General features: G+C 43.9%; 1 protein-coding gene across 1 annotated transcript in view; it reads left to right on the forward strand.

Annotated features, from left to right (window-relative positions):
* The window catches only part of KIAA2012 (KIAA2012 ortholog), a 518,638-nt gene that overhangs the window by 417,105 nt on the left and 76,478 nt on the right, over positions 1 to 25,055 (forward strand). Inside the window, exon 17 of the mRNA XM_075318976.1 lies at positions 15,956 to 16,079. Within this exon, the coding sequence (XP_075175091.1) occupies positions 15,956 to 16,079 (124 nt within the window). The remainder of the gene's footprint in view (positions 1 to 15,955; positions 16,080 to 25,055) is intronic.

Below are 25,055 nucleotides of genomic sequence, written 5' to 3' on the forward strand. Positions count from 1 at the left end.
AATATGTCCCTAAAAATATTTTGAGAATTTTCTTGAAGATTTCAAAAGTTGCTATCAGATTGATAAACCTTACTAAATGCTAAAAATAATATCCACACAAAAAAGACAAATGGTAAAAATGCGGGGATTTTTAACTTTTTATGTTTATCATTATCTAGTTTAGATGCAAAATTCTAATTCTGAAAAATGCAAATTTTTCAAAATTTTCTGTAAAATTTAGATTTGTTTTGTAAATAAGCACAACACATAGTAACCTAAATTTAAGACTAAGATAAAGTACAGTCTGGCACAGAAGAAAATTCTGAGTCACCGCAATAAGTAAAACAGTTCCAAAGTCATTAACTTGTTAAATTTGAAAAATGGGACTGCAGCTTGAAGTTCTAAATAATCAGTATTTCGCAAAACAATATGCGAATGTTGGGCACTGCTGTACTATGCAGAGTAGAACCCCTTTAGTAAAGGGGGAGTGTGGGGACGGCAGACGGACAATGTCTACCTACTCACCGTGTATGTTATCGTCTGTAGATACAGATGAAAAGTTTGCCAACTACCAGGTCGAGTTGACAGCTTCATTCTCCTATTTGGACTGTTCTAAATAATCCACGACCTTAGAAGATGTTTTCAGTATAGTCACACTTAAACCTTCTAATTTTAAGTAGAATTGGGTTTGCTGTAATTAGAATAAGCTGGCCTTGCTAAGGGCAGTACATTACAATGACAGATTTGGCATAGTGGTCACCAGTCATTGTTAAGACAGAAAACACAAACGTAAAAATGAAATTAGTAACAGGTATTCACCTCAGAATTACCATAAATACTTTAACCCCAAAACATAAATAAACACATAAATTTAAACTATTTTTTTTATTTAAACCTCATTTAAAAATGTACCTAGTTAAAATAATGGAGAGTAGATACTTATAAAAAGTTCAGGAAAAAAACATGTCTGGAACAGGGCATAATAAGAGTGGTAATAAATAATAAAATGTCAATAATAATTATAGTAAGATAAATCTGACAGGACATAACATTTAAATATCATATCAAACAAAATACATATAGTATCAGATATATAAAATACCATATAGTACAAATTACTATATAAATGACAGGTCCACGGACTGTACGTTTCGCACACAGACAGAAGAGGCCCCTGTGCAAGAACAATAAATGGACCCTTTTCATAATGCACAATTAAACCTGCTTTGGAGGTAGAAGTACTTACTCGGTATGAGGGGGTAATACCAATATGAGAAGTTGTGTATAGCACTGGTATTTAAAATTTAACCTTTATTAAATTCTCTATTAAAATTATAATAGGACCAATCAGGTGATACCACAAGGTAAAAAAACACACAGTACAGATTGGATGTATACAATATATCAGCAGGAGTTATATCCAATTCCCTCCCGGTCCTCCCGGTTCAGATATAAACATCCAAATGATTAAAGTGACATTGTGCAAAAACCGTAGTCCTCCCAAAATTGCACTCTTGCCCTTAGATTAACACTCTTTTTAAAGTGGCTACGTGCAAATACAAAGATTATCCACAGATCACAGAAAACACTGGGGTATAATCAGGGAGGAAAACCAATGGTTTTAGTGAAACTGGTGCACAAAAAGTGCAAAATAGTGCAATCATTAGTGGTAGTGGGACTTATGCTCACCGTCTATCCCACTATTCACCAATGAAACCATATGTTACCTTACAATATGCGGGGGGGGGTGACTCACTAACGCACCACACAGTACCCCTAAGGTAACAAACTCAATGTCCTACTTCCCGACGCGTTTCCTCAAAAGCGATTCATCAGGGGATAGGGAGGTTGTATTGTCAGAGGCATGTTGAGCTAAGAAATGAAAAACCAAGTGATAGCTTGGAGGTGTGAGACTTATAAAGTGCCTTGTGCCGCCCACTGCATCAATCATGCCACACCTGTGAGTCAGGTGAGCTTTAGATAACATGACGTCTGTGTTAAACCTTAATTGTAGAGGGTGGAGCTAGCTCTATAGTGCTTGCATAATGCTCACATCCACATAACAAAAGGGTGGGGGCGTTTCACCCGGTCATGTGACCAAAACAAAACAATCCCTTCGTCATAAATTATCCATAATCATGTGAGCGAATAATATTCTGCGGGCGTATAAATAAATAGAGAGCGGAATCAACGCTAAGTCACCCAGACAGAACATATCCTCATATAGTAGGCAGGTAGGAGTGAAGACCCCGTGATCACGTGACCAAAACACGGACGCATGTTATCGCCACACCCCCAACCTGTTACTCATCACAATGCGGCCAATTACCGATTACTACCGCATGACGTACAGGGAGGAGGGGGGCGTCTCCATCGGTCATGTGTCAGTGCGTCATCGTCACGTGACCCTATACGCCGCACCATACATGGTGGCGTAGCTTAATAGGATATAATGTAGAAGGGACATTCCATGCCGTTAGGTGACCGGTAAACGACAATGGCCACGTGATCAAACAAGGAGGCACATCACCGCCACATCCATCAGCCCGTCACTCATCACAATGCGACCAATTAGCAGTTTTCTACTGCGTGACGTGCAAAGAAGAGAAGAGCGTCCCCACCGGTCATATGACCGACATGTATTAGCACACATGAAAACACAGCCTATTACTCATTCTCCGCCGGCCTATCTTGCTCTAGCAAACAGGTTCTTTAAATTGATGATAGGTATATGTATATTATTTATATATGCAGTGTTGTCAATAAGGTGATGATTACTAAGGCACAATAGAACCCAATAAAAAGGGATCCATAAAGTCTCACATCATGGTCAGGATTAATGTTAGAAGGACGGAGTTTTACCGTCTGACCAACTGTTCTTATCAAAAGAACAGGATATTTTATTAGTATTTTTTGGCAGGATCTGACACGGGTTGGTGCCAAAAGAAGGCATCCAGAGATTTGGGAGCGTATCTCATGTAATTTCAAATGTAAGTGGTCTATCCAGTAATGAAACATCGAGTATGGGGATCTGATAGTCGATAGAAAGGGGAGGAGGGGGGGAAGGGGGGGCGGGGCTCTGAAGTCATCTCTTCCCAGCTATCCCTCCATGCGCCCTACCTTGCCCTACCTGACCGCGGAGGTTGGCACCCTACCGTCACGTCATGGCGCCCCCACTCGTCGTTGTCTTCCCCTATGTCACCCTATCTTACCCTATCACAAGAAACACCCATAAGTGAGTGTTTCATTCAGACCCATAGGAGCCTGGGTTTTTAGAGTAAATATCCAATAGGCCTCCCTCTGCAAAAGGCGCTTGTCCCAATTCCCGCCTCGGGCGGGAGGTGTGATGGATTCTATGCCGATAAAGGTCAGGCCTTTTGTGTTTCCCCCATGGATGGAATTGACATGTCTTGAGAGGGGGGTGTCCTTTTTGTTTACAATGTCTCGTAGATGTTCCCCCACTCTGCGTCTCAGTTCGCGTTTAGTTTTCCCCACATACTCAATAGAGCAAGAGCATGTAGCTTTATAGATCACTCCGATAGTACGACAGTTAATGAATGATCTAATAGTGAAGGTCTTCTTCAGGTTGGTGCTTGCAAAATTCTTTCCAGTAAGTATTACGGGGCAGGCCACACAACTGCTACATCTGAAAGACCCCATGATTTTTGAGGTGAGCCAAGTGGTAGTTTTTTAGTGGATCAAAATGGCTGTGTACGAGTCTATCTTGCAAAGACCTATTCCGACGATAAGTACAGTGGGGAAAATCGCCAACCAGATCACCAATATCAGAGTCCATTTGTAGGATACACCAATGTTTTTTCAGAATTTTAAATAAGGTGTGGGACCCATTGCTAAAGGTGGTAATGAAGCGAAACTGTGCTTCATCTGTTTTTTGGAGGGAAGGAATCAATAGGCTCGTCCTATCCCTTCTGCTTGCCTCCTGGTAGGCCTTCCTCAGAATACTGTCAGGGTACCCCCTCTCTCTGAACCGTCTCCGCAGATCTGCTATTTGTTCCCTAAAATCTCTATCCGTGGAGCAATTACGTCTTAATCTAAGGTACTGGCCTTTTGGGATACCACGTTTTAGAGGGACGGAATGGTTACTCTCCCACCGTAAGAGCGAGTTCGTGGCGGTTGGTTTTCTATAGGTTTTCGTGCTGATGCCGCCAATTTCATCTCTGGAGATAAGAACATCCAGAAACGGGAGTTGATTAATGTTACTCTCACTTGTGAAAGACAAGCCAATACCGTTATCGTTAAGGTATGCGACGAAGTCCTCGAAACTCTGTACATCACCTTTCCATATCACAAAAACGTCGTCGATATATCTCGACCAAAATGTGATATTGTCGCAACCCGGTGGACCATTCTCACCGAACACGCATGTCTCCTCCCACCAGCCCAGGAGCAAGTTAGCATACGTGGGGGCACAGGGGCTCCCCATCGCGGTGCCTCTGAGCTGGTGGTATACGTGTCCGTCAAAAAGAAAATAGTTGCGAGTGAGACAGAATTCAAGGATCTGCATCACAAACTCGTTATGTTGCCGAAATTGGCACGTGTTCCCAAGAAATAGCCAACCGCCTGCAGTCCCATTGAGTGTATGATGGAGGAATACAGGGACTCCACATCTATACTACAGAGAATGGTATCAGAGTCAGGGGTGATCCCTTCTAATTTACGCAATAGGTCCGTAGTATCTCGTGTGTAAGAGTTGAGGGAGCTCACAAAAGGGCTAAGGACCTTATCGAGATATATACCTACATTTTGGCAAAGACTGTCCACCCCTGACACAATTGGCCTCCCTTTAAGAGGGTTAAGCCCCTTATGGATTTTGGGAAGGCAGTAAAAAGTCGCTGTAACTGGATGGGTGGGTAACAAGAAATGATATTCACTCTTACTGATGAGATTATCAGCCAGACCATTTGAAAGCAAGGTTTTCAGTTCGCCCAGAAACAGTCTGCTGGGATTCGAATTCAATTTGGTATACCCTTTACCATCACTAAGTAGAGCATAACACATGTCTCTATATTGTGTCCAATCCATGATCACGACATTGCCTCCCTTGTCCGAGGGTTTTATGGCAATGTCGTGATCATGTTCCAGCCCAATCAAGGCCTCCATTTCCTCACGAGAAATATTGAAGTCAGTATGTTGTGACTTAGAGAGGCGTTGTTCTATCTCCTCTGAGACTAGCTGTGTAAACACGTCTATTGCTGATACGTCATTCTGAATGGGTGGCAGTCGTGTACTTTTAGATTTGAGTTCAGTGAACGGACCCTCACCCCTAGTGCCTGGATCGTCATCTGCCAATCCCATCAAAAGACGGATATCAGGGAGTAGATCCTCTGATATGCCCAATACTCGACATTGGAGTCTGTCATTGCGTATGAAATGTTTTCGCCACTTGAGTTTCCGGGTAAACAAATGTAGATCTTTCACAGTGTCAAAGATGTTAATCCCGGAAGTGGGCACAAAAGACAGACCCCTACTGAGCACACACATCGCTGCTGTGCTCTGTACTTTAGAGGACAGGTTTATGGTCTGGGTGGTTCCCCCAGATTCGTGTTGTGGGCCTGCTGCCTGCTCCGTAAGAAGTGAGGATGGTCCAAAAAATGTGGTGTTTAAGGTCTACCTCCCCGACCTCTATTGAAATTCCTGTTCTTGTTTTTCCCTTTTTTAGGGCGTGTGTCGTTTTCTGAAAATTCAGTGTCTGTAGAGGACAGATCTGTCTCAGGTGGTGGCCGCGTAATACACTCCTAACTGCCCCTCATATGAGGACGTCTTTCATAAGGCGAATGTACGACCAGTTATGTGATAATGACGCATTGTCGTTTACCGGTCACCTAACGGCATGGAATGTCCCTTCTACATTATATCCTATTAAGCTACGCCACCATGTATGGTGCGGCGTATAGGGTCACGTGACGATGACGCACTGACACATGACCGATGGAGACGCCCTCCTCCTCCCTGTACGTCATGCGGTAGTAATCGGTAATTGGCCGCATTGTGATGAGTAACAGGTTGGGGGTGTGGCGATAACATGCGTCCGTGTTTTGGTCACGTGATCACGGGGTCTTCACTCCTACCTGCCTACTATATGAGGATATGTTCTGTCTGGGTGACTTAGCGTTGATTCCGCTCTCTATTTATTTATACGCCCGCAGAATATTATTCGCTCACATGATTATGGATAATTTATGACGAAGGGATTGTTTTGTTTTGGTCACATGACCGGGTGAAACGCCCCCACCCTTTTGTTATGTGGATGTGAGCATTATGCAAGCACTATAGAGCTAGCTCCACCCTCTACAATTAAGGTTTAACACAGACGTCGTGTTATCTAAAGCTCACCTGACTCACAGGTGTGGCATGATTGATGCAGTGGGCGGCACAAGGCACTTTATAAGTCTCACACCTCCAAGCTATCACTTGGTTTTTCATTTCTTAGCTCAACATGCCTCTGACAATACAACCTCCCTATTCCCTGATGAATCGCTTTTGAGGAAACGCGTCGGGAAGGAGGACGTTGAGTTTGTTACCTTAGGGGTACTGTGTGGTGCGTTAGTGAGTCGCCCCCCCGCATATTGTAAGGTAACATATGGTTTCATTTGGTGAATAGTGGGATAGACGGTGAGCATAAGTCCCACTACCACCAATGATTGCACTATTTTGCACTTTTTGAGCACCAGTTTCACTAAAACCATTGGTTTTCCTCCCTGATTATACCCCAGTGTTTTCTGTGATCTGTGGATAATCTTTGTATTTGCACGTAGCCACTTTAAAAAGAGTGTTAATCTAAGGGCAAGAGTGCAATTTTGGGAGGTCTACGGTTTTTGCACAATGTCACTTTAATCATTTGGATGTATATATCTGAACCGGGAGGACCGTGAGGGAATTGGATATAACTCCTGTTGATATATTGTATACATCCAATCTGTACTTTGTGTTTTTTTACCTTGTGGTATCACCTGATTGGTCCTATTATAATTTTAATAGAGAATTTAATAAAGGTTAAATTTTAAATACCAGTGCTATACACAACTTCTCATATTGGTATTACCCCCTCATACATAGACTCATTGGTATGGCAGGTTTTCTGGCAACGGGCTTGGATGTCAGTAGCTGGATATCCGAGGCAAGGGACGTTTTCTCAGACCGTGAGTTCATCCAACCAGGATGTACTCCGGCCTACAGTTCAGTCTTTAAAGAATTGACTAAAGTCTACAAGGATCAGATCTGTTCTTGGTGGGAGGTGCAGAGCTTGGAGAGTTATATAAAAGCCTCCATTGTGCCACGACATCTACGCATTACTCTCACCCCAGGCCTACGGTACAGGAATCAAGCACTGTCAGACAAGTGGGAGAAGGAGATAACCTCAAGCTCGTTACGTTTGATGCAGATCCTGCTTGAGGAAGAGAAGGTTAAGCTTTAGCAGGTCTCTCTCAAAAACTAACAGAGCAGATTGAGGTGACAAAGAGATTCTCTGGTGAGGTAGACTTTAAATCCAAGGAAACCACTCTGCAAAACACAGTGGAGAGGTTCCAATACGATCTAAAAGAACGGAAACACCGTTATTTCGTCAGGGATCTCCAAGAATTCAAAGATTAAGAAAGCTTATCTTTTTCCTGCTAATAGAGCTACTGCCCCACCACCTGAGACAGATCTGTCCTCTACAGACACTAAATTTTCAGAAAACGACACACACCCTAAAAAAGGGAAAAACAAGAACAGGAATTTCAATAGAGGTCGGGGAGGTAGACCTTACACACCACATTTTTTGGACCATCCTCACTTCTTACGGAGCACGCAGCAGGCCCACAACACGAATCTGGGGGAACCACCCAGACCATAAACCTGTCCTCTAAAGTACTGAGCACAGCAGCGATGTGTGTGCTCAGTAGGGGTCTGTCTTTTGTGCCCACTTCCGGGATTAACATCTTTGACACTGTGAAAGATCTACATTTGTTTACCCGGAAACTCAAGTGGCGAAAACATTTCATACGCAATGACAGACTCCAATGTCGAGAATTGGGCGTATCAGAGGATCTACTCCCTGATATCCGTCTCTTGATGGGATTGGCAGATGACGATCCAGGCACTAGGGGTGAGGGTCCGTTCACTGAACTCAAATCTAAAAGTACACGACTGCCACCCATTCAGAATGACGTATCAGCAATAGACGTGTTTACACAGCTAGTCTCAGAGGAGATAGAACAACGCCTCTCTAAGTCACAACATACTGACTTCAATATTTCTCGTGAGGAAATGGAGGCCTTGATTGAGCTGGAACATGATCACGACATTGCCATAAAACCCTCGGACAAGGGAGGCAATGTCGTGATCATAGATTGGACACAATATAGAGACATGTGTTATGCTCTACTTAGTGATGGTAAAGGGTATACCAAATTGAATTCGAATCCCAGCAGACTGTTTCTGGGCGAACTGAAAACCTTGCTTTCAAATGGTCTGGCTGATAATTTCATCAGTAAGAGTGAATATGATTTCTTGTTACCCACCCATCCAGTTACAGCGACTTTTTACTGCCTTCCAAAAATCCATAAGGGGCTTAACCCTCTTAAAGGGAGGCCAATTGTGTCAGGGGTGGACAGTCTTTGCCAAAATGTAGGTATATATCTCGATAAGGTCCTTAGCCCTTTTGTGAGCTCCCTCAACTCTTACACACGAGATACTACGGACCTATTGCGTTAATTAGAAGGGATCACCCTTGACTCTGATACCATTCTCTGTAGTATAGATGTGGAGTCCCTGTATTCCTCCATCATACACTCAATGGGACTGCAGGCGGTTGGCTATTTCTTGGGAACACGTGGATGCCAATTTCGGCAACATAATGAGTTTGTGATGCAGATCCTTGAATTCTGTCTCACTCGCAACTATTTTCTCTTTGACGGACACGTATACCACCAGCTCAGGGGCACCGCGATGGGGAGCCCCTGTGCCCCCACGTATGCTAACTTGCTCCTGGGCTGGTGGGAGGAGACATGCGTGTTCGGTGAGAATGGTCCACCGGGTTGCGACAATATCACATTTTGGTCGAGATATATCGACGACGTTTTTGTGATATGGAAAGGTGATGTACAGAGTTTCGAGGACTTTGTCGCATGCCTTAACGATAACGCTATTGGCTTGTCTTTCACAAGTGAGAGTAACATTAATCAACTCCCGTTTCTGGATGTTCTTATCTCCAGAGATGAAATTGGCGGCATCAGCATGAAAACCTATAGAAAACCAACCGCCACGAACTCGCTCTTACGGTGGGAGAGTAACCATCCCGTCCCTCTAAAACGTGGTATCCCAAAAGGCCAGTACCTTAGATTAAAGGGAACCAAACATCAGGATTTTCGTGTATAAGCTGCAGCCAGTGCAGTACTGGCACTATCATGCACAGTGTGTACATACCATCAGGGGGCAGCTCGGGTGATTAGTCAGTGAAATCCAACTTTATAAAGTTTGAAATTTCGTGCACTTTTTGATTGACGTGTGCACCTCTCTGTTAATGTCCGGGCGGGTTATGCAGGAGTTCCCCCTCCCCCCCACCAGCCTGTTCCTCCCTCTCTCCTGATGTCCGGGCGGGTTATGCACATGTTCCCCGCGCCGCCTGTTCCTCCCTCCCTCCCTCTGGCTGTATGTAAATATCTAATCTTCAGAAACATGGCGCCGGAGTGGGCCTCTGCGCATAGCGCTTATCTCCGGCGCCATGTTTCTGAAGCCCCCGCATTACACAACTTGGTGTCTGAGAGGGCGGCGCATGCGCCCTCGTTTCTTCACAGCCCGTTGTGACCGCGGGAGCGCGCGCGATTAGAACAGGACAGAACAGCTGACCGGAGGACGCGATTACCTGCTGCTCCTGTATCGTGCCGCCCCAGGACACCGGGCCAACACACCAGCCGGTGTGATATCGCTGTGGCGCCGCCCTCTCAGACACCAAGTTGTGTAATGCGGGGGCTTCAGAAACATGGCGCCGGAGATGAGCGCTATGCGCAGAGGCCCACTCCGGCGCCATGTTTCTAAAGATTAGATATTTACATACAGCCAGAGGGAGGGAGGGAGGGAGGAACAGGCGGCGCGGGGGGGGCGGGGAACACGTGCATAACCCGCCCGGACATCAGGAGAGAGGGAGGAACAGGCTGGTGGGGGGGCGGGGAACTCCTGCATAACCTGCCCGGACATTAGCAGCAGAGGTGCACACGTCAATCAAAAAGTGCATGAAATTTCAAACTTTATAAAGTTGTATTTCACTGCCTAAACATCCGGGCTGCCCCCTGATGGTATGTACACACTGTGCATGATAGTGCCAGTACTGCACTGGCTGCAGCTTATACACGAAAATCCTGATGTTTGGTTCCCTTTAAGACGTAATTGCTCCACGGATAGAGATTTTAGGGAACAATCAGCAGATCTGCGGAGACGGTTCAGAGAGAGGGGGTACCCTGACAGTATTCTGAGGAAGGCCTACCAGGAGGCAAGCAGAAGGGATAGGACGAGCCTATTGATTCCTTCCCTCCAAAAAACAGATGAAGCACAGTTTCGCTTCATTACCACCTTTAGCAATGGATCCCACACCTTATTTAAAATTCTGAAAAAACATTGGTCTATCCTACAAATGGACTCTGATATTGGTGACCTGGTTGGCGATTTTCCCCACTGTACTTATCGTCGGAATAGGTCTTTGCAAGATAGACTCGTACACAGCCATTTTGATCCACCAAAAACTACCACTTGGCTCACCTCAAAAATCATGGGGTCTTTCAGATGTAGCGGTTGTGTGGCCTGCCCCGTAATACTTACTGGAAAGAATTTTGCAAGCACCAACCTGAAGAAGACCTTCACTATTAGATCATTCATTAACTGTCGTACTATCGGAGTGATCTATAAAGCTACATGCTCTTGCTCTATTGAGTACGTGGGGAAAACTAAACGCGAACTGAGACGCAGAGTGGGGGAACATCTACGAGACATTGTAAACAAAAAGGACACCCCCCTCTCAAGACATGTCAATTCCATCCATGGGGAAACACAAAAGGCCTGACCTTTATTGGCATAGAATCCATCACACCTCCCGCCTGAGGCGGGAATTGGGACAAGCGCCTTTTGCAGAGGGAGGCCTATTGGATATTTACTCTAAAAACCCAGGCTCCTATGGGTCTGAATGAAACACTCACTTATGGGTGTTTCTTGTGATAGGGTAAGATAGGGTGACATAGGGGAAGACAATGACGAGTGGGGGCGCCATGACGTGATGGTAGGGTGCCAACCTCCGCGGTCAGGTAGGGCAAGGTAGGGCGCATGGAGGGATAGCTGGGAAGAGATGACTTCAGAGCCCCGCCCCCCCCTTTCCCCCCTCCTCCCCTTTCTATCGACTATCAGATCCCCATACTCGATGTTTCATTACCGGATAGACCATTTACATTTGAAATTACATGAGATACGCTCCCAAATCTCTGGATGCCTTCTTTTGGCACCAACCCGTGTCAGATCCTGCCAAAAAATACTAATAAAATATCCTGTTCTTTTGATAAGAACAGTTGGTCAGACGGTAAAACTCCGTCCTTCTAACATTAATCCTGACCATGATGTGAGACTTTATGGATCCCTTTTTATTGGGTTCTATTGTGCCTTAGTAATCATCACCTTATTGACAACACTGCATATATAAATAATATACATATACCTATCATCAATTTAAAGAACCTGTTTGCTAGAGCAAGATAGGCCGGCGGAGAATGAGTAATAGGCTGTGTTTTCATGTGTGCTAATACATGTCGGTCATCTGACCGGTGGGGACGCTCTCCTCTTCTTTGCACGTGACGCAGTAGAAAACTGCTAATTGGTCGCATTGTGATGAGTGACGGGCTGATGGATGTGGCGGTGATGTGCCTCCTTGTTTGATCACATGGCCGCGTAATACACTCCTAACTGCCCCTCATATGAGGACGTCTTTCATAAGGCGAATGTATGACCAGTTATGTGATAATGACGCATTGTCGTTTACCGGTCACCTAACGGCATGGAATGTCCCTTCTACATTATATCCTATTAAGCTACGCCACCATGTGTGGTGCGGCGTATAGGGTCACGTGACGATGTCGCACTGACACATGACCGATGGAGACGCCCCCCTCCTCCCTGTACGTCATGCGGTAGTAATCGGTAATTGGCCGCATTGTGATGAGTAACAGGTTGGGGGTGTGGCGATAACATGCGTCTGTGTTTTGGTCACGTGATCACGGGGTCTTCACTCCTACCTGCCTACTATATGAGGATATGTTCTGTCTGGGTGACTTAGCGTTGATTCCGCTCTCTATTTATTTATACGCCCGCAGAATATTATTCGCTCACATGATTATGGATAATTTATGACGAAGGGATTGTTTTGTTTTGGTCACATGACCGGATGAAACGCCCCCCACCCTTTTGTTATGTGGATGTGAGCATTATGCAAGCACTATAGAGCTAGCTCCACCCTCTACAATTAAGGTTTAACACAGACGTCATGTTATCTAAAGCTCACCTGACTCACAGGTGTGGCATGATTGATGCAGTGGGCAGCACAAGGCACTTTATAAGTCTCACACCTCCAAGCTATCACTTGGTTTTTCATTTCTTAGCTCAACATGCCTCTGACAATACAACCTCCCTATCCCCTGATGAATCGCTTTTGAGGAAACGCGTCGGGAAGTAGGACGTTGAGTTTGTTACCTTAGGGGTACTGTGTGGTGCGTTAGTGAGTCACCCCCCCCCCGCATATTGTAAGGTAACATATGGTTTCATTGGTGAATAGTGGGATAGACGGTGAGCATAAGTCCCACTACCACCAATGATTGCACTATTTTGCACTTTTTGAGCACCAGTTTCACTAAAACCATTGGTTTTCCTCCCTGATTATACCCCAGTGTTTTCTGTGATCTGTGGATAATCTTTGTATTTGCACGTAGCCACGTTAAAAAGAGTGTTAATCTAAGGGCAAGAGTGCAATTTTGGGAGGACTACGGTTTTTGCACAATGTCACTTTAATCATTTGGATGTATATATCTGAACCGGGAGGACCGTGAGGGAATTGGATATAACTCCTGTTGATATATTGTATACATCCAATCTGTACTTTGTGTTTTTTTACCTTGTGGTATCACCTGATTGGTCCTATTATAATTTTAATAGAGAATTTAATAAAGGTTAAATTTTAAATACCAGTGCTATACACAACTAGAAGTACTTACTCCTTGGGCCCCTTTTACAGCTACAGAGGTTGTATCATTGCTCTGTCCGCTCCTGGTGGAGGGATTATCTTCCTCAATATTATAGACAAAAATATTCCTTCTTAGAAGGTATGAAAGGGTCTGTCCACTTCTGGGCAAAACCTTTGGCTACATGCGCACGCTGCAGTTTTGTCGTCACAAAAAAACTGCATCAAAACTGCACAAAAAAAACGCCACTTTGTCCCAGAGAGCCTGGAAATCTAAAAAAAAAAAAACACTGGTAATGATTCTGTGTTTTTGTTCATTCTGATTTTGATGCGTTTTTTTGTTTTAAATAGTGATGGGCGGACCGGACTGTAAAGTCCAACCCCCATGGGTTCAAAGGCACCCGGATCGGGCACTCAGGAAATTAAAAAAAAAGTAAAAGTAAATAAAAAAAATGAGCATGCTATACTTTCCTCTTTGGCCCGGCTGTAACGCCTGTGGGTCTATAGCGTACAGTAAAAATAAACACATTAAAAAATTGGTGTAGGGTCCCCCCATGTTATGCTACCCAGCACAGATAAAGCCTATGACTACAGGCTGCAGCCCCCAGCTGTGCGCTTATCTTGGCTATGTATCAAAATAGAAGGAACCACATGCGTTGTTTGTTTTTTTTTAATTATTTAAATAAATCATTTAAAAAAAACAAGCCCCCCAATTTTGATACCCAGCCTTGATAAAGCCTGACAGCTGGGAGCTGGTATTCTCAGGCTGGGGAGACCCATGGTTATTGAGAGCCCCCAGCCTAAAAAAAGCATCCTGCAGCCGCCCAGAATTGTCGCATCTGTTAGATGCGACAATCCCAGCACTTTACCCAGCTCTTCCCAATCGCCCTGGTACAGTAGCAGTTGGGATAATAAAGTGTTAATGGCTGGCCACAGCTGCCACTAAACCCTATATTAATAATGGTATGTGTTTATCAGACCCCCCCATCACTAATCTGTAGTGAAAGTAAATAAACACAAACAATGAAAAATCCTTTATTTGGAATAAAAGACAAAAAAAACACCCTCTTTCATCACTTTATTAACCCCCAAAACACCCCTGCAGGTCCCGGGTATTTAACACAACCTCCCACGACGATTACAGCTCTACTACATCTGAATTCACACTGAGCGGCCACAGAACATGACCACACGGTGTGAGGTTCAGGCAGAGACTAAGTGAGCCCTGCGATGAGCAGTGATGTCACTCAGGTTAGCTGTGGCCACAGCTGAGGGTTCCCACGGTCCTCCACCTGTGACCACAGGTAACCTGACCTCAGGGGACCTCAGTGAACTCAGGAGGTCGTTAACTGCGGTCACAGGTGGAGGACTGTGGGAACTCCTAGCTGTGGCTAACCTAAGTGATGTCATCGCTCATCGCTGCTCAGTCTCTGCCTTAATTTACAGCATGTGGTCATGTACCATGAGTGCGTGCTGGGATTCAGATCTAGCAGAGCTGAAGTCGTCGTGGGACCTCGTGTGGATTACGTTGGACCTGCATGGGTGTTTTGGGGGCTAATAAAGTGGTGAAAGAGGGTGATTTTTTGCACTTTATTTTAAATAAAGGATTTTTACAGTGTTTGTGCTTATTTCTTTTCACTTACAGATTAGTAATGGGGGTTGTCTCAGACGCCTGCCATTACTAATCTAGGGCTTAGTGGCAGCTGAGGGCTGTTATTAACCCCAATTGCCCCTGCACCATCTACTGGATGCAATAATTCTGGGCGGCTACAGGCTGCCATTTTTAGGCTGGGAGGCTCAATAAGCAGGGGTTTTCCCAGCCTAGGAACACCAGCTCTGAGCTGTCTGGCTTTGTCTTGGCTGGTTATCAAAATTGGAGGGGACCGTACACCATTTTATTAAATTAATTTAAATTAAAAAAAAAAAAATAGCCGCATGCGTTTCCTCCTGTTTTCATACACGGCCAAGATACGCATGGCTGGGGGCTGCAGCCTGTAGTTGTGGGCTTTATCTGTGCTGGGTATCATAACATGGGGGGATCCTACTGCAATTTTTTTACTTATTTATTTTTACTGTACGGTAGACCCGCAGACCGGTTCTGTGATTGGAAGTGTCAGACAGGCTGTCACTCAGAGTGGGGGCGTCTGAAAGCAGTGAATATGGATGCGCTTAATGAGCAGCTCGGAAAGAAGAATGAGATGCTGCGTGAGCGTACAGCTGCACCGGTGACTCGGTAAGTATGAAGCGCTTGATTCTGTTTCCCATAGATTATATGGGGACTGGCATCCAGCCAGATACTAGGGACCAATCCCCCACTGACCCCGAGTCGGCGGATATTGATTTGAGAGTCCTCCCATCACTAGTGAGAAACGCCGTGACAAAATGCAAAAATATATAGAACATGCTGCAGTTTGTCAGAAGTTTGTGACAAATAAACTGGAGACAAAAAACTGCAAAGTGCACACAGCAAATCTGAATTCTCATAGACTTTGCTGGGAAGTCAAAAGTGAGAACTTTCTGACTACAAAACTGCACCAAAAAATGCAGGAAAAACTGTGTAAAAAATGCAGCATGCCCACGTACCCTTACTAATGGGTCCAGGGATCTAAAAAAAAAAAAAAAAATTGATGTTCACTGGATTCCATTCATACTATAATACACATATATGGAATATGTTGCAGAATTGAAGAACATATTTTGACAGATCCACTTAAATATAGATGAAGTAGATTGTAATAATTTTAATTAATTCTTTATTTATTACAGCAGGAGAAACATGAACATAAAGCAGACCAGCAAATTAGAAATGAGCATGGAATAGACCAAAGGATAAAAAATGAGCTTGAAACAGACCAAAATACAAAAAAAGAGAAGCAGCAATCCTCATCAGGTAATAATTCATTATTTTATTACTTGTTTTGTTTTCTTGTTCTTATGGGGAAAATATTTAACCTTACTGGTGATAGGAAGGGTTGTCATCTTGATTTTTTTTCTGAACAGTTTATCAAAAATAAATGAGACAACCAACAGACAAATTGGGAAAAATGAATGAAAAGGAAGATACTGTTAACTGTAGAATGGTGAAATACTTTGCACGTCACTTGGCTATAAAAAAACAAACAAAAAAAACACAGATGTTTCAAATTGTTTTATCATGTAAAAAACATTTTATTTTGATGGTCTGTTCAGGAATATTTTGATGGTCTGTTCAGGAATTTACAGATGGTTCACAACACTAGTGATATCAAAAGACAACAATGTAACACAATAAGGGTTTAATGCATTTTAAAGTGGATGTGTATATGTTCTGTATGGATGGAGGATGGGACCACAGAATTACGTTACCTAGCAAGCCAATTGTTACCTTTAGACAGGCCAATAATTGGAAACCGTGTGTTCCTAGGAAGTATCAGGTCAGGGAAACAAGACAACAATCACCCGATGAATGAGCAAAATACTTATTCATTTGGTGCAGTCGGTTTTGAAGAATCTTCATTATTGACAGCATATCATCATGTGTAAACAGAATGAGTTTCGGAGCAGATAGTCCTTCATCAGGATTATCACCTATTCAAATTGATGAGCCTGATGAAGTATCCCCTCCGAAACATGTTGAATATAATCACTTGAACAGGAACCAGCATCATCTTTGTGAACAGCAATGGTTTTAACCCTTTCATCTTCACAGTCTAGATTTGCAGTTGGACAGTCTTAACAAGCCATTAATCGACTGATGATTAGCTTGCATGTAGTCAATTGGCGGTTATTTAACAGCTGCAGTTGACACATGTAAAACCGGTAGAAGAAACTCCAGTCCATCACTGTAGTGGCCACTTTCTAACTGAAGATGTAGCCCTTCTTCAGATCCCCAGTCTGTAACTTGGTCAATCTTTAGGCTATGTGCGCACAGTGCGTTTTTCGCGGCGTTGTTGCGCGTTTTTCGGGTGCGTTTTTGGCCTCAAAACTGCATGACTTTGCTTCCCCAGCAAAGTCTATGAGTTTTCAATTTTGCTGTCCGCACACAACTGTTTTTTTAAGCTGCGTTTTTGAGCTTGAAAAAAAAAATGGACATGTCAATTCTTTCCTGCGTTTTTCTGCGTTTTCCCCCCATGCAATGCATTGGAAAAACGCAGCAAAACGCAGAGATCAAAAACGCAGCAAAACGCAGCCAAAAAACGCACCAAATCGCGGTAAAAACGCATGCGTTTTTTTACGCGTTTTTTCGACGCAGGTGCGTTTTTGTGCGTTTTTAGCGGCCAAAAACGCACAAAAACGCAGCGTCAAAAAGACGCAGTGTGCGAACCTAGCCTTACAATGCACCTAACTGTTTTGAAAAGGAACAAATAAGTTTAGGTTCATTAATAGCAAATTTATTGCTGTTTTTTGGTCTAAATTATGCAATGCATAACAAAATCTACAACCAAGTACAATGCAATATATACAAATGAGGTTTATAAAGCCAAAACAAATTATGGCTTTTTAGATCTATAGCATGCCTTGTCTGTTTTTTATTGCATACTTCACTTTTTGGAACGTAAAGGTTAAAATATGCTTTGGCAAAACCCATTGTTTTTTACATACTGTTTTTTGTGGATTTGAAGCAAAACTTGTAGCAAAAAAATATATAAATCTTAAGAGATGGATAATTCCAAGTAATTCTTTTCAATTCTACATTATTGCAGCATATACTCTTAGATTAAGCACCTCATTACCATATAAAATGAACAAATTAAGGATTTGCTCACACTGGCGTATATAAAAATCAGTCCCATTCTCATCCAGAAAAGTGGGATGAGTGTCATGTGTATGCCATTCCATATATCATATAATTGCTATGCGAGTGTGCGCTTTTTATTTTCTTGCTCAGCATTAGAGATGAGCGAACCGGTCGCGGTTCGGCTCGAGGTCGGTTCGCCGAACGGGGGTCCCGTTCGAGTTCGGTTCGTCGAACGTTCGACGAACCGAACTCAAACCTATAGGCTATAATGGGAGGCAATCACAAACACATAAAAATGCATTATAAATGTACACAAACAGTTAATAAACATTGCCATAACACTTACCGGTCCCCGCGATCCCTTCTGCACTCTGTCTCCTGCCGCTATTCCATCCGATGATCGCTTAATCCTCCCGGTGACCTGTACTGCCAGCAGAGATGCAGGACCTATCGTGACGTCAAAATAGCCATGTGACCAGTCACGTGGCTATTATCTCATTGGCTACAGACTGGTCACATGACTATGACGCGTCATGTAGGACCTGCGAATGCATCTCTCCGGTACACGGTGCACATATGTGTATCGCCGTGTACCGGCGACATGCTCTAGCACACGGTCGACTCCCCGTTCCGTTAGGGACCGGCTGACACAGCTGGTCATTAACGGAGATCACCGTTGCCATAGCAACGCAGTTAGCGGTGACGTCACCGCTAACCGCGGCTCCGAGAGCACCATTGCTATGGTAACACGTCTGGCAGCGTTACCGCTGTTACCGCTGACAGCCAGCACTGATCACTCACGGAGTGAAGGCTGCACGCTGCTTCCCGATTGTAGTGAGGATTGTAGTGAGGATGAGGTTCCCCAGCCCCAAGTGATGAGCTGGTGAACCTCATCCTTCCTCACTACAATCGTCACTACTACTACACTAGAAAGAAAGAAGACAGAAGAGCAGGATCGTGGAGGGCTGACAGGGGGTAATAAAGATGGAGTCTCTAATGTGTCTGTGTATTTATTTCTATTAAAGTATTTTTTCTCTGTGTGGTGTTTTTTTTTAACCCTTTATTGGAGATTCTTAATGGCCGGGTCAAACGTGCCTGACATTAAGAATCTCTGGCTTAATACTGGCTAGTAAAACAAAGCCAGTATTAACTCATGATTACCCAACAAGCCACCCGGCTCCAGGGCTGTTGGAAGAGTTGGATACAGCGCCAGATGATGGCGCTTCTATGAGAGCGCCATTTTCTGGGACGGCTGCGGACTGAAATCCGCAGCAGAGGCGCCCAGAAACCTCGGGCTAACCTGTGCTGCGGATTCCAATCCCCAGCTGCCTAGTTGTACCCGGCTGGACACAAAAATGGAGCGAAGCCCACGTCATTTGTTTTTTAATTATTTCATGAAATAAGTGAAATAATTAAAAAAAACGGGCTTCCCTATATTGTTGGTTCCCAGCCGGGTACAAATAGGCAACTGGAGGTTGGAGGCAGGCCGTGGCTGCCTGCTGTACCTGGCTAGCATACAAAAATATGGCGAAGCCCACGTCATTTTTTTGGTGGGCAAAAAAATTCTGCATACAGTCCTGGATGGAGTATGCTGAGCCTTGTAGTTCTGCAGCTGCTGTCTGCTCTTCTCCATACAGACAGACAGCAGCTGCAGAACTACAAGGCTCAGCATACTCCATCCAGGACTGTATGCAGAAGTTTTTTGCCACCTGAAAAAATTATGTGGGCTTCGCCATATTTTTGTATGCTAGCCAGGTACAGCAGGCAGGTACGGCTGCCCCCAACCCCCAGTTGCCTATTTGTACCCGGCTGGGAACCAAAAATAAAGGGAAGCCCTTTTTTTATTATTTCATGAATTTCATGAAATAATTAGAAAACAAATGACGTAGGCTTCGCCCCATTTTTGTGTCCAGCCAGGTACAACTAGGCAGCTGGGGATTGGAATCCGCAGCACAGGTTGGCCTGAGCTTTCTGGGCCCCACTGCTGCGATTTGCAGTCTGCAGCCGCCTCAGAAAATGGCATTTTCATAGAAGCGCCATATTCTGGCGCTGTATCCAACTCTTCCAGCACCTGCCTGCTATACCTGGCTAGCATACAAAAATATGGCGAAGCTCACGTCCTTTTTCTGTAGTTTTTTGGCAAAAAAAATAAAAAATGCTTCCCTGGATTTTCCATTGCCAGTGAAGGTAACACCAAGCAGTGGGGGTTAGCAGCCAGTAGCTGCTTGGATTACCCTTAGCTAGCAATACAAAAAATGCAGCGGGAGCCCATATATATTTTTTTTAATTATTTATTTAAATAACTAAAAATAACTAAAAATAAAATGGGCTTCCCTGTATTTTGATTGCTGGACATCACAGTGCTGTAAAAATAAATCTTTAAAAAAATGACGTAGCGCTCCGCGGTATTTTTGATTCTCAGCGCAGATAAAGCAGACAGCTATGGGTTGCCACCCCCATCTGCCTGCCGTTACCTTGGTTGGCAATCAAAATACAGGGAAGCCCATTAATTTTTTCTATTTAAAAAATATAAATATTAATAATTACACAATAAAAGTAGGGTCCCCCCCAAATTGGATCACCAGCCAAGGTAAAGCGGACAGCTGTGGTCTGGTATTCTCAGGGTGGGACGGTCCATAGTTATTGGGCCTTCACAGCCTAAAAATAGCAGGCCGCAGGCACCCCAGACGTGGCGCATCCACTAGATGCGCCAATCCTGGCGCTTCACCCCAGCTCATCCCGTGCCCTGGTGCAGTGGCAAACGGGGTAATAAATCGGGTTGATACTAGCTGTAAAGTCACCTGAGATCAAGCCCAGCAGTTTGTGATGTCATGGCGTCTATTAGATACCCAACATCATAAACTGTCAGTACTAACAAAAAGAAAAAAAAAAAAATCGACAAAAGAAATTTATTTGAAAAAACAGTCCCCAGAACATTTCCTCTTTCACCAATTTATTGCAAGAAAAAAAATAAAAGGGTTCCACGACGACTCTGGACCGTCTAGAATATGGGGGGGAGACACTCAGGGAGCGTATCCCCTATTTTCTAGGAGTGCGGACCCTTCATGTGAGGAGTGTGGGTGCAATAAATCTGCACTCACTCTTCTCGGGTCCACAGCAGCAGAGTCCATGTCGTAATGGTTGCTACCAAAGCTGCAATGCCCTGCTCATGAGGTAAGGGCATGCCTAATCAGGAGAACTACTGTAGAGGAAGCTCTGCTCACTGGTATATAGGTGCTCAGAGGTAATAATAGATAAAATTAGTGAGTAACCTCGGCACTCTAAATCTCCCAGACTAAGTCAGTAAGTCACAACGGATAGTAATGCAAAATCACTCTTTATTGGTCCGTATTAAGAAAAAAAAAATGTTCATAAGCATATATGTTTTTGTCCAAAACAAGTTACAAATGACGTTTCGGCCTGAGCCTTCGTCAGATTGGACTTATCTGCATGTAATCATGAAAAATGACAATAATCAGTATCACATAAGAGTGAGAGAACAATAACATAAACTCGAACAATGTAGAGGTACAATTGGGATGCAGCAAAAAAATTGCAACACAGCAAGAAATGAAACACATGATACAAATGTCATAATACAGTACAAGGACAATATAGTAATGACAAATATGGGGTCAGAGTAGGCTTAGACAGCTCTGGTACGAAAGAGATGTCAATCATAAAGTAACATGTGCAGTAGGTGTAGAGCTACAGTATGCATGGCAGAGCTAATGGGTAGACCGACCATAGAAAAAGAACGGAGAAAAAGTGCAGAAAAAAATGGATAAAAAGTGGAGAAAAAGTGGAGAGAAAAAAATGGAGAAAAAGTGGAGAAAAAAAATGGAGAAAAAGTGGAGAAAAAGTGGAGAAAAAATGGAGAAAAAAGTGGAGAAAAAGTGGAGAAAAAGTGGAGAAAAAGTGGAGAAAAAGTGGAGAAAAAAATGGATAACAAGTGGAGACAAAGTGGAGACAAAGTGGAGAAAAAGTGGAGAAAAAGTGGAGAAAAAGTGGAGAAAAAAATGGAGAAAAAGTGGAGAAAGAGTGGAGAAAAAAATGGAGAAAAAGTGGAGAAAAAAATGGATAAAAAGTGGAGAAAAAGTGGAGAAAAAATGGAGAAATAGTGGAGAAATAGTGGAGAAATAGTGGAGAAAAAGTGGAGAAAAAGTGGAGAAAAAGTGGAGAAAAAGTGGAGAAAAAGTGGAGAAAAAAATGGATAAAAAGTGGAGAAAAAGTGGAGAAAAAGTGGAGAAAAAGTGGAGAAAAAGTGGAGAAAAAATGGAGAAAAAATGGAGAAAAAAATGTAGAAAAAGTGGAGAAAAAGTGAAGAAAAAGTGGAGAAAAAGTGGAGAAAAAATGGAGAAAAAATGGAGAAAAAAATGTAGAAAAAGTGGAGAAAAAATGTAGAAAAAGTGGAGAAAAAGTGGAGAAAAAATGGAGAAAAAGTGGAGCACCCTTTGGTGAAAAGTGGAGCACCCTTTGGTGCCTTTCATGTGGCACTAAGGGGTGCTTAGCTTTGTATTTAGCCAAAAAAAAATGAAAAAAAAAATGACGTAGGGTTCCCCCTAGTTTTGTAGCCAGCTAGGGTAAAGCAGACGGCTGCAGCCTGCAGACCACAGCTGGCAACCTCACCTTGGCTGGTAATCCAAAACTGAGGGCACCCCACGCTGTTATTTTAAATTAAATAAATAATTTAAAAAAAAAAAACACATAGGGGTCCCCCCAAAATTGGATCACCAGCCAAGGTAAAGCAGACAGCTGGGGCCTGATATTCTCAGACTAGGGAGGTCCATGGTTATTGGACTCTCCCCAGCCTAAAAATAGCAGGCCGCAGCCGCCCCAGAAGTGGCGCATCCATTAGATGCGCCAATCCTGGTGCTTCGCCCCAGCTCATCCCGCGCCCTGGTGCGGTGGCAAACGGGGTAATATATGGGGTTAATACCAGATGTGTAATGTCACCTGGCATCAAGCCCTGGGGTTGGTGAGGTCAGGCGTCTATCAGATACCCGACATCACCAACCCAGTCAGTAATAAAAAAAAATAGACGACAAACACATTTTTATTTGAAAAAACACTCCCCAAAACATTCCCTCTTTAACCAATTTATTAGAATGAAAAACAAATCCAGGTCTGGTGTAATCCAAGGGGTTGCCATGACGATCCACACTGTCCCAGTCAATGAAGAGCAGGATGTTCCCCATTGGCTGGGAGAGCAGTGCAGTGACCTGAGCTAACATCAATGGGTCAGCCCAGGTCACTGCAGGGGATGACAAGTGCTGCTGTCAGCGAGGTACATTACCTGCGCTGATCTCCAGCACACTGACAGCCCCTTTCACTGAGTTCAATGATAGCCGCCTTCACACCAAGTATCGCGAGAGGCCCGTGACGTCACCGCTAGTCAGTCTCGGGTCGGAAGCGAGAGGTGATGTGACAAGCGGCAGCCATGGAGGACAGTGACAGCGCTGAGGTCGGGATGGCGGGACTTCATCACCGCAGGTAAGCCGAGCGGGGCCATGTGTGTGTGTGTGTGTGTGTGTGTGTGTGTACATGCCGCGGGCAGGAGGGGGCGGAGCGAGCTGAGCGGGGAAGTGTGGGCTTCCTGCACGTAACTAAGATAAACATCGGGTTACTAACCAAAGCGCTTTGCTTGGATACCCGATGTTTATCTTGGTTACCAGCTTCTGGCAGGCTGCCAGCGATGGCTCCTGCACACTGTAGCTGTAAAAAGCCCTGCTTTTTGCTGCTAGAACCGTTCTCGAACGTATCTAGAACTATCGAGCTTTTGCAAAAAGCTCGAGTTCTAGTTCGATCTCGAACAGCCCCCAAAATCACTCGAGCCTAGAACTGGAGAACCTCGAACCACGAACCGCGCTCAACTCTACTCAGCATCCATATGCAATGCACTTTTTTTCCCAGTACCTATTATTCAACAATCACTTACATACCCATTTACAGTGTTCTTTGCTACAGAATGATAATGTATCCATAAAAATCAGAGGGCATACGGGTAATCCGTGTGACGTCCATTTTTTTCTTGCAACCATATACTTGCCTTGACGACACTCAGCCATTTTACACAACCATACGCAGAATGCTAACAGAAAGTAGCAGAGATGGGTTTTTCAAAAGCCGCGCCAATGACCAAAGGATGGAGGAAATATAAGATTAATGTTGCTTTATTTTCATGCTCAGGTCAATGCGTTTCAGGAGACTCTGCTCCCTTCATCAGGACAAACAGGCAAAAGAACATCAAATCCCTGATCCCTCTACTACTTGGTTATCAACCATTGGGGTCTGCAGCCATGACCTGGAGTTACATGCTTAAACAGGAGTTGTGTCTTTCACAACTTCCATAGGGGAGTGAAACCACATCATTTAACCCCTTTCCTACTGGGGTAAGACCCTATTGCGCTTCTTTTTCCACAGTTTTATCAATACGCAGAATGCTGCAATTTTTTCCTCATGCTGATGTAGAATGGTGACTCTACTACTAGTAGACTCATTAGGGCGTGTTTAGCTATGCACATATCTTCACCCATAGGTGTGTCTCATATATTATAATGGTGTCTGTTTGTTTGGCACATGGTCATTGTGTGGAGGCTGTTATACCTCCAGAAGAAACCTCTTAGAGAGAGGTGTCACTTGTTCTGAGTGGGGTCTGTGTGTAGAGGTTGCTATACCTTCAAAAGAAAATCAATGAAAAAGAGAGGGATCACTTGACCTGACCGGACTAGGTCCATGTGTGGAGACTTCTATATCTCCACTCGGTTACTTCTGGGGTGAAGTTGATTCTGAACCTGTGCGGGTGTACAGCAAGTGAAACGGACTGTTAAACTGTGTTTGTTTGAAGCCAGAGGAGGGCATGTGTTTTGTTCCTGGACAGTGGTTTATGTGTGGCTGAAATAAACCTGCTGACCCTTTTAAGTGAAAGTGTTTCTGTCGTTACCTTGAGAAGCAAGATGAGTGAGTAACCCCATCACAATGAATACAGCTGAAAAATAATTGCAGATCAGCACTGCCTCGTTAAATAAACTGAGTCAGAGTGCAATCCATTCTTTTTTTTCTCGCATTGCACTTGTTCATTTTATACATTAGCGTGAGCAAACCTTAAATATGACTATTTTGGTTTCTGTTCACCTACAGCATGTTGTG

The sequence above is a fragment of the Anomaloglossus baeobatrachus genome, chromosome 7 (assembly GCF_048569485.1).
Source record: "Anomaloglossus baeobatrachus isolate aAnoBae1 chromosome 7, aAnoBae1.hap1, whole genome shotgun sequence".
NCBI lineage: Eukaryota > Metazoa > Chordata > Amphibia > Anura > Aromobatidae > Anomaloglossus > Anomaloglossus baeobatrachus.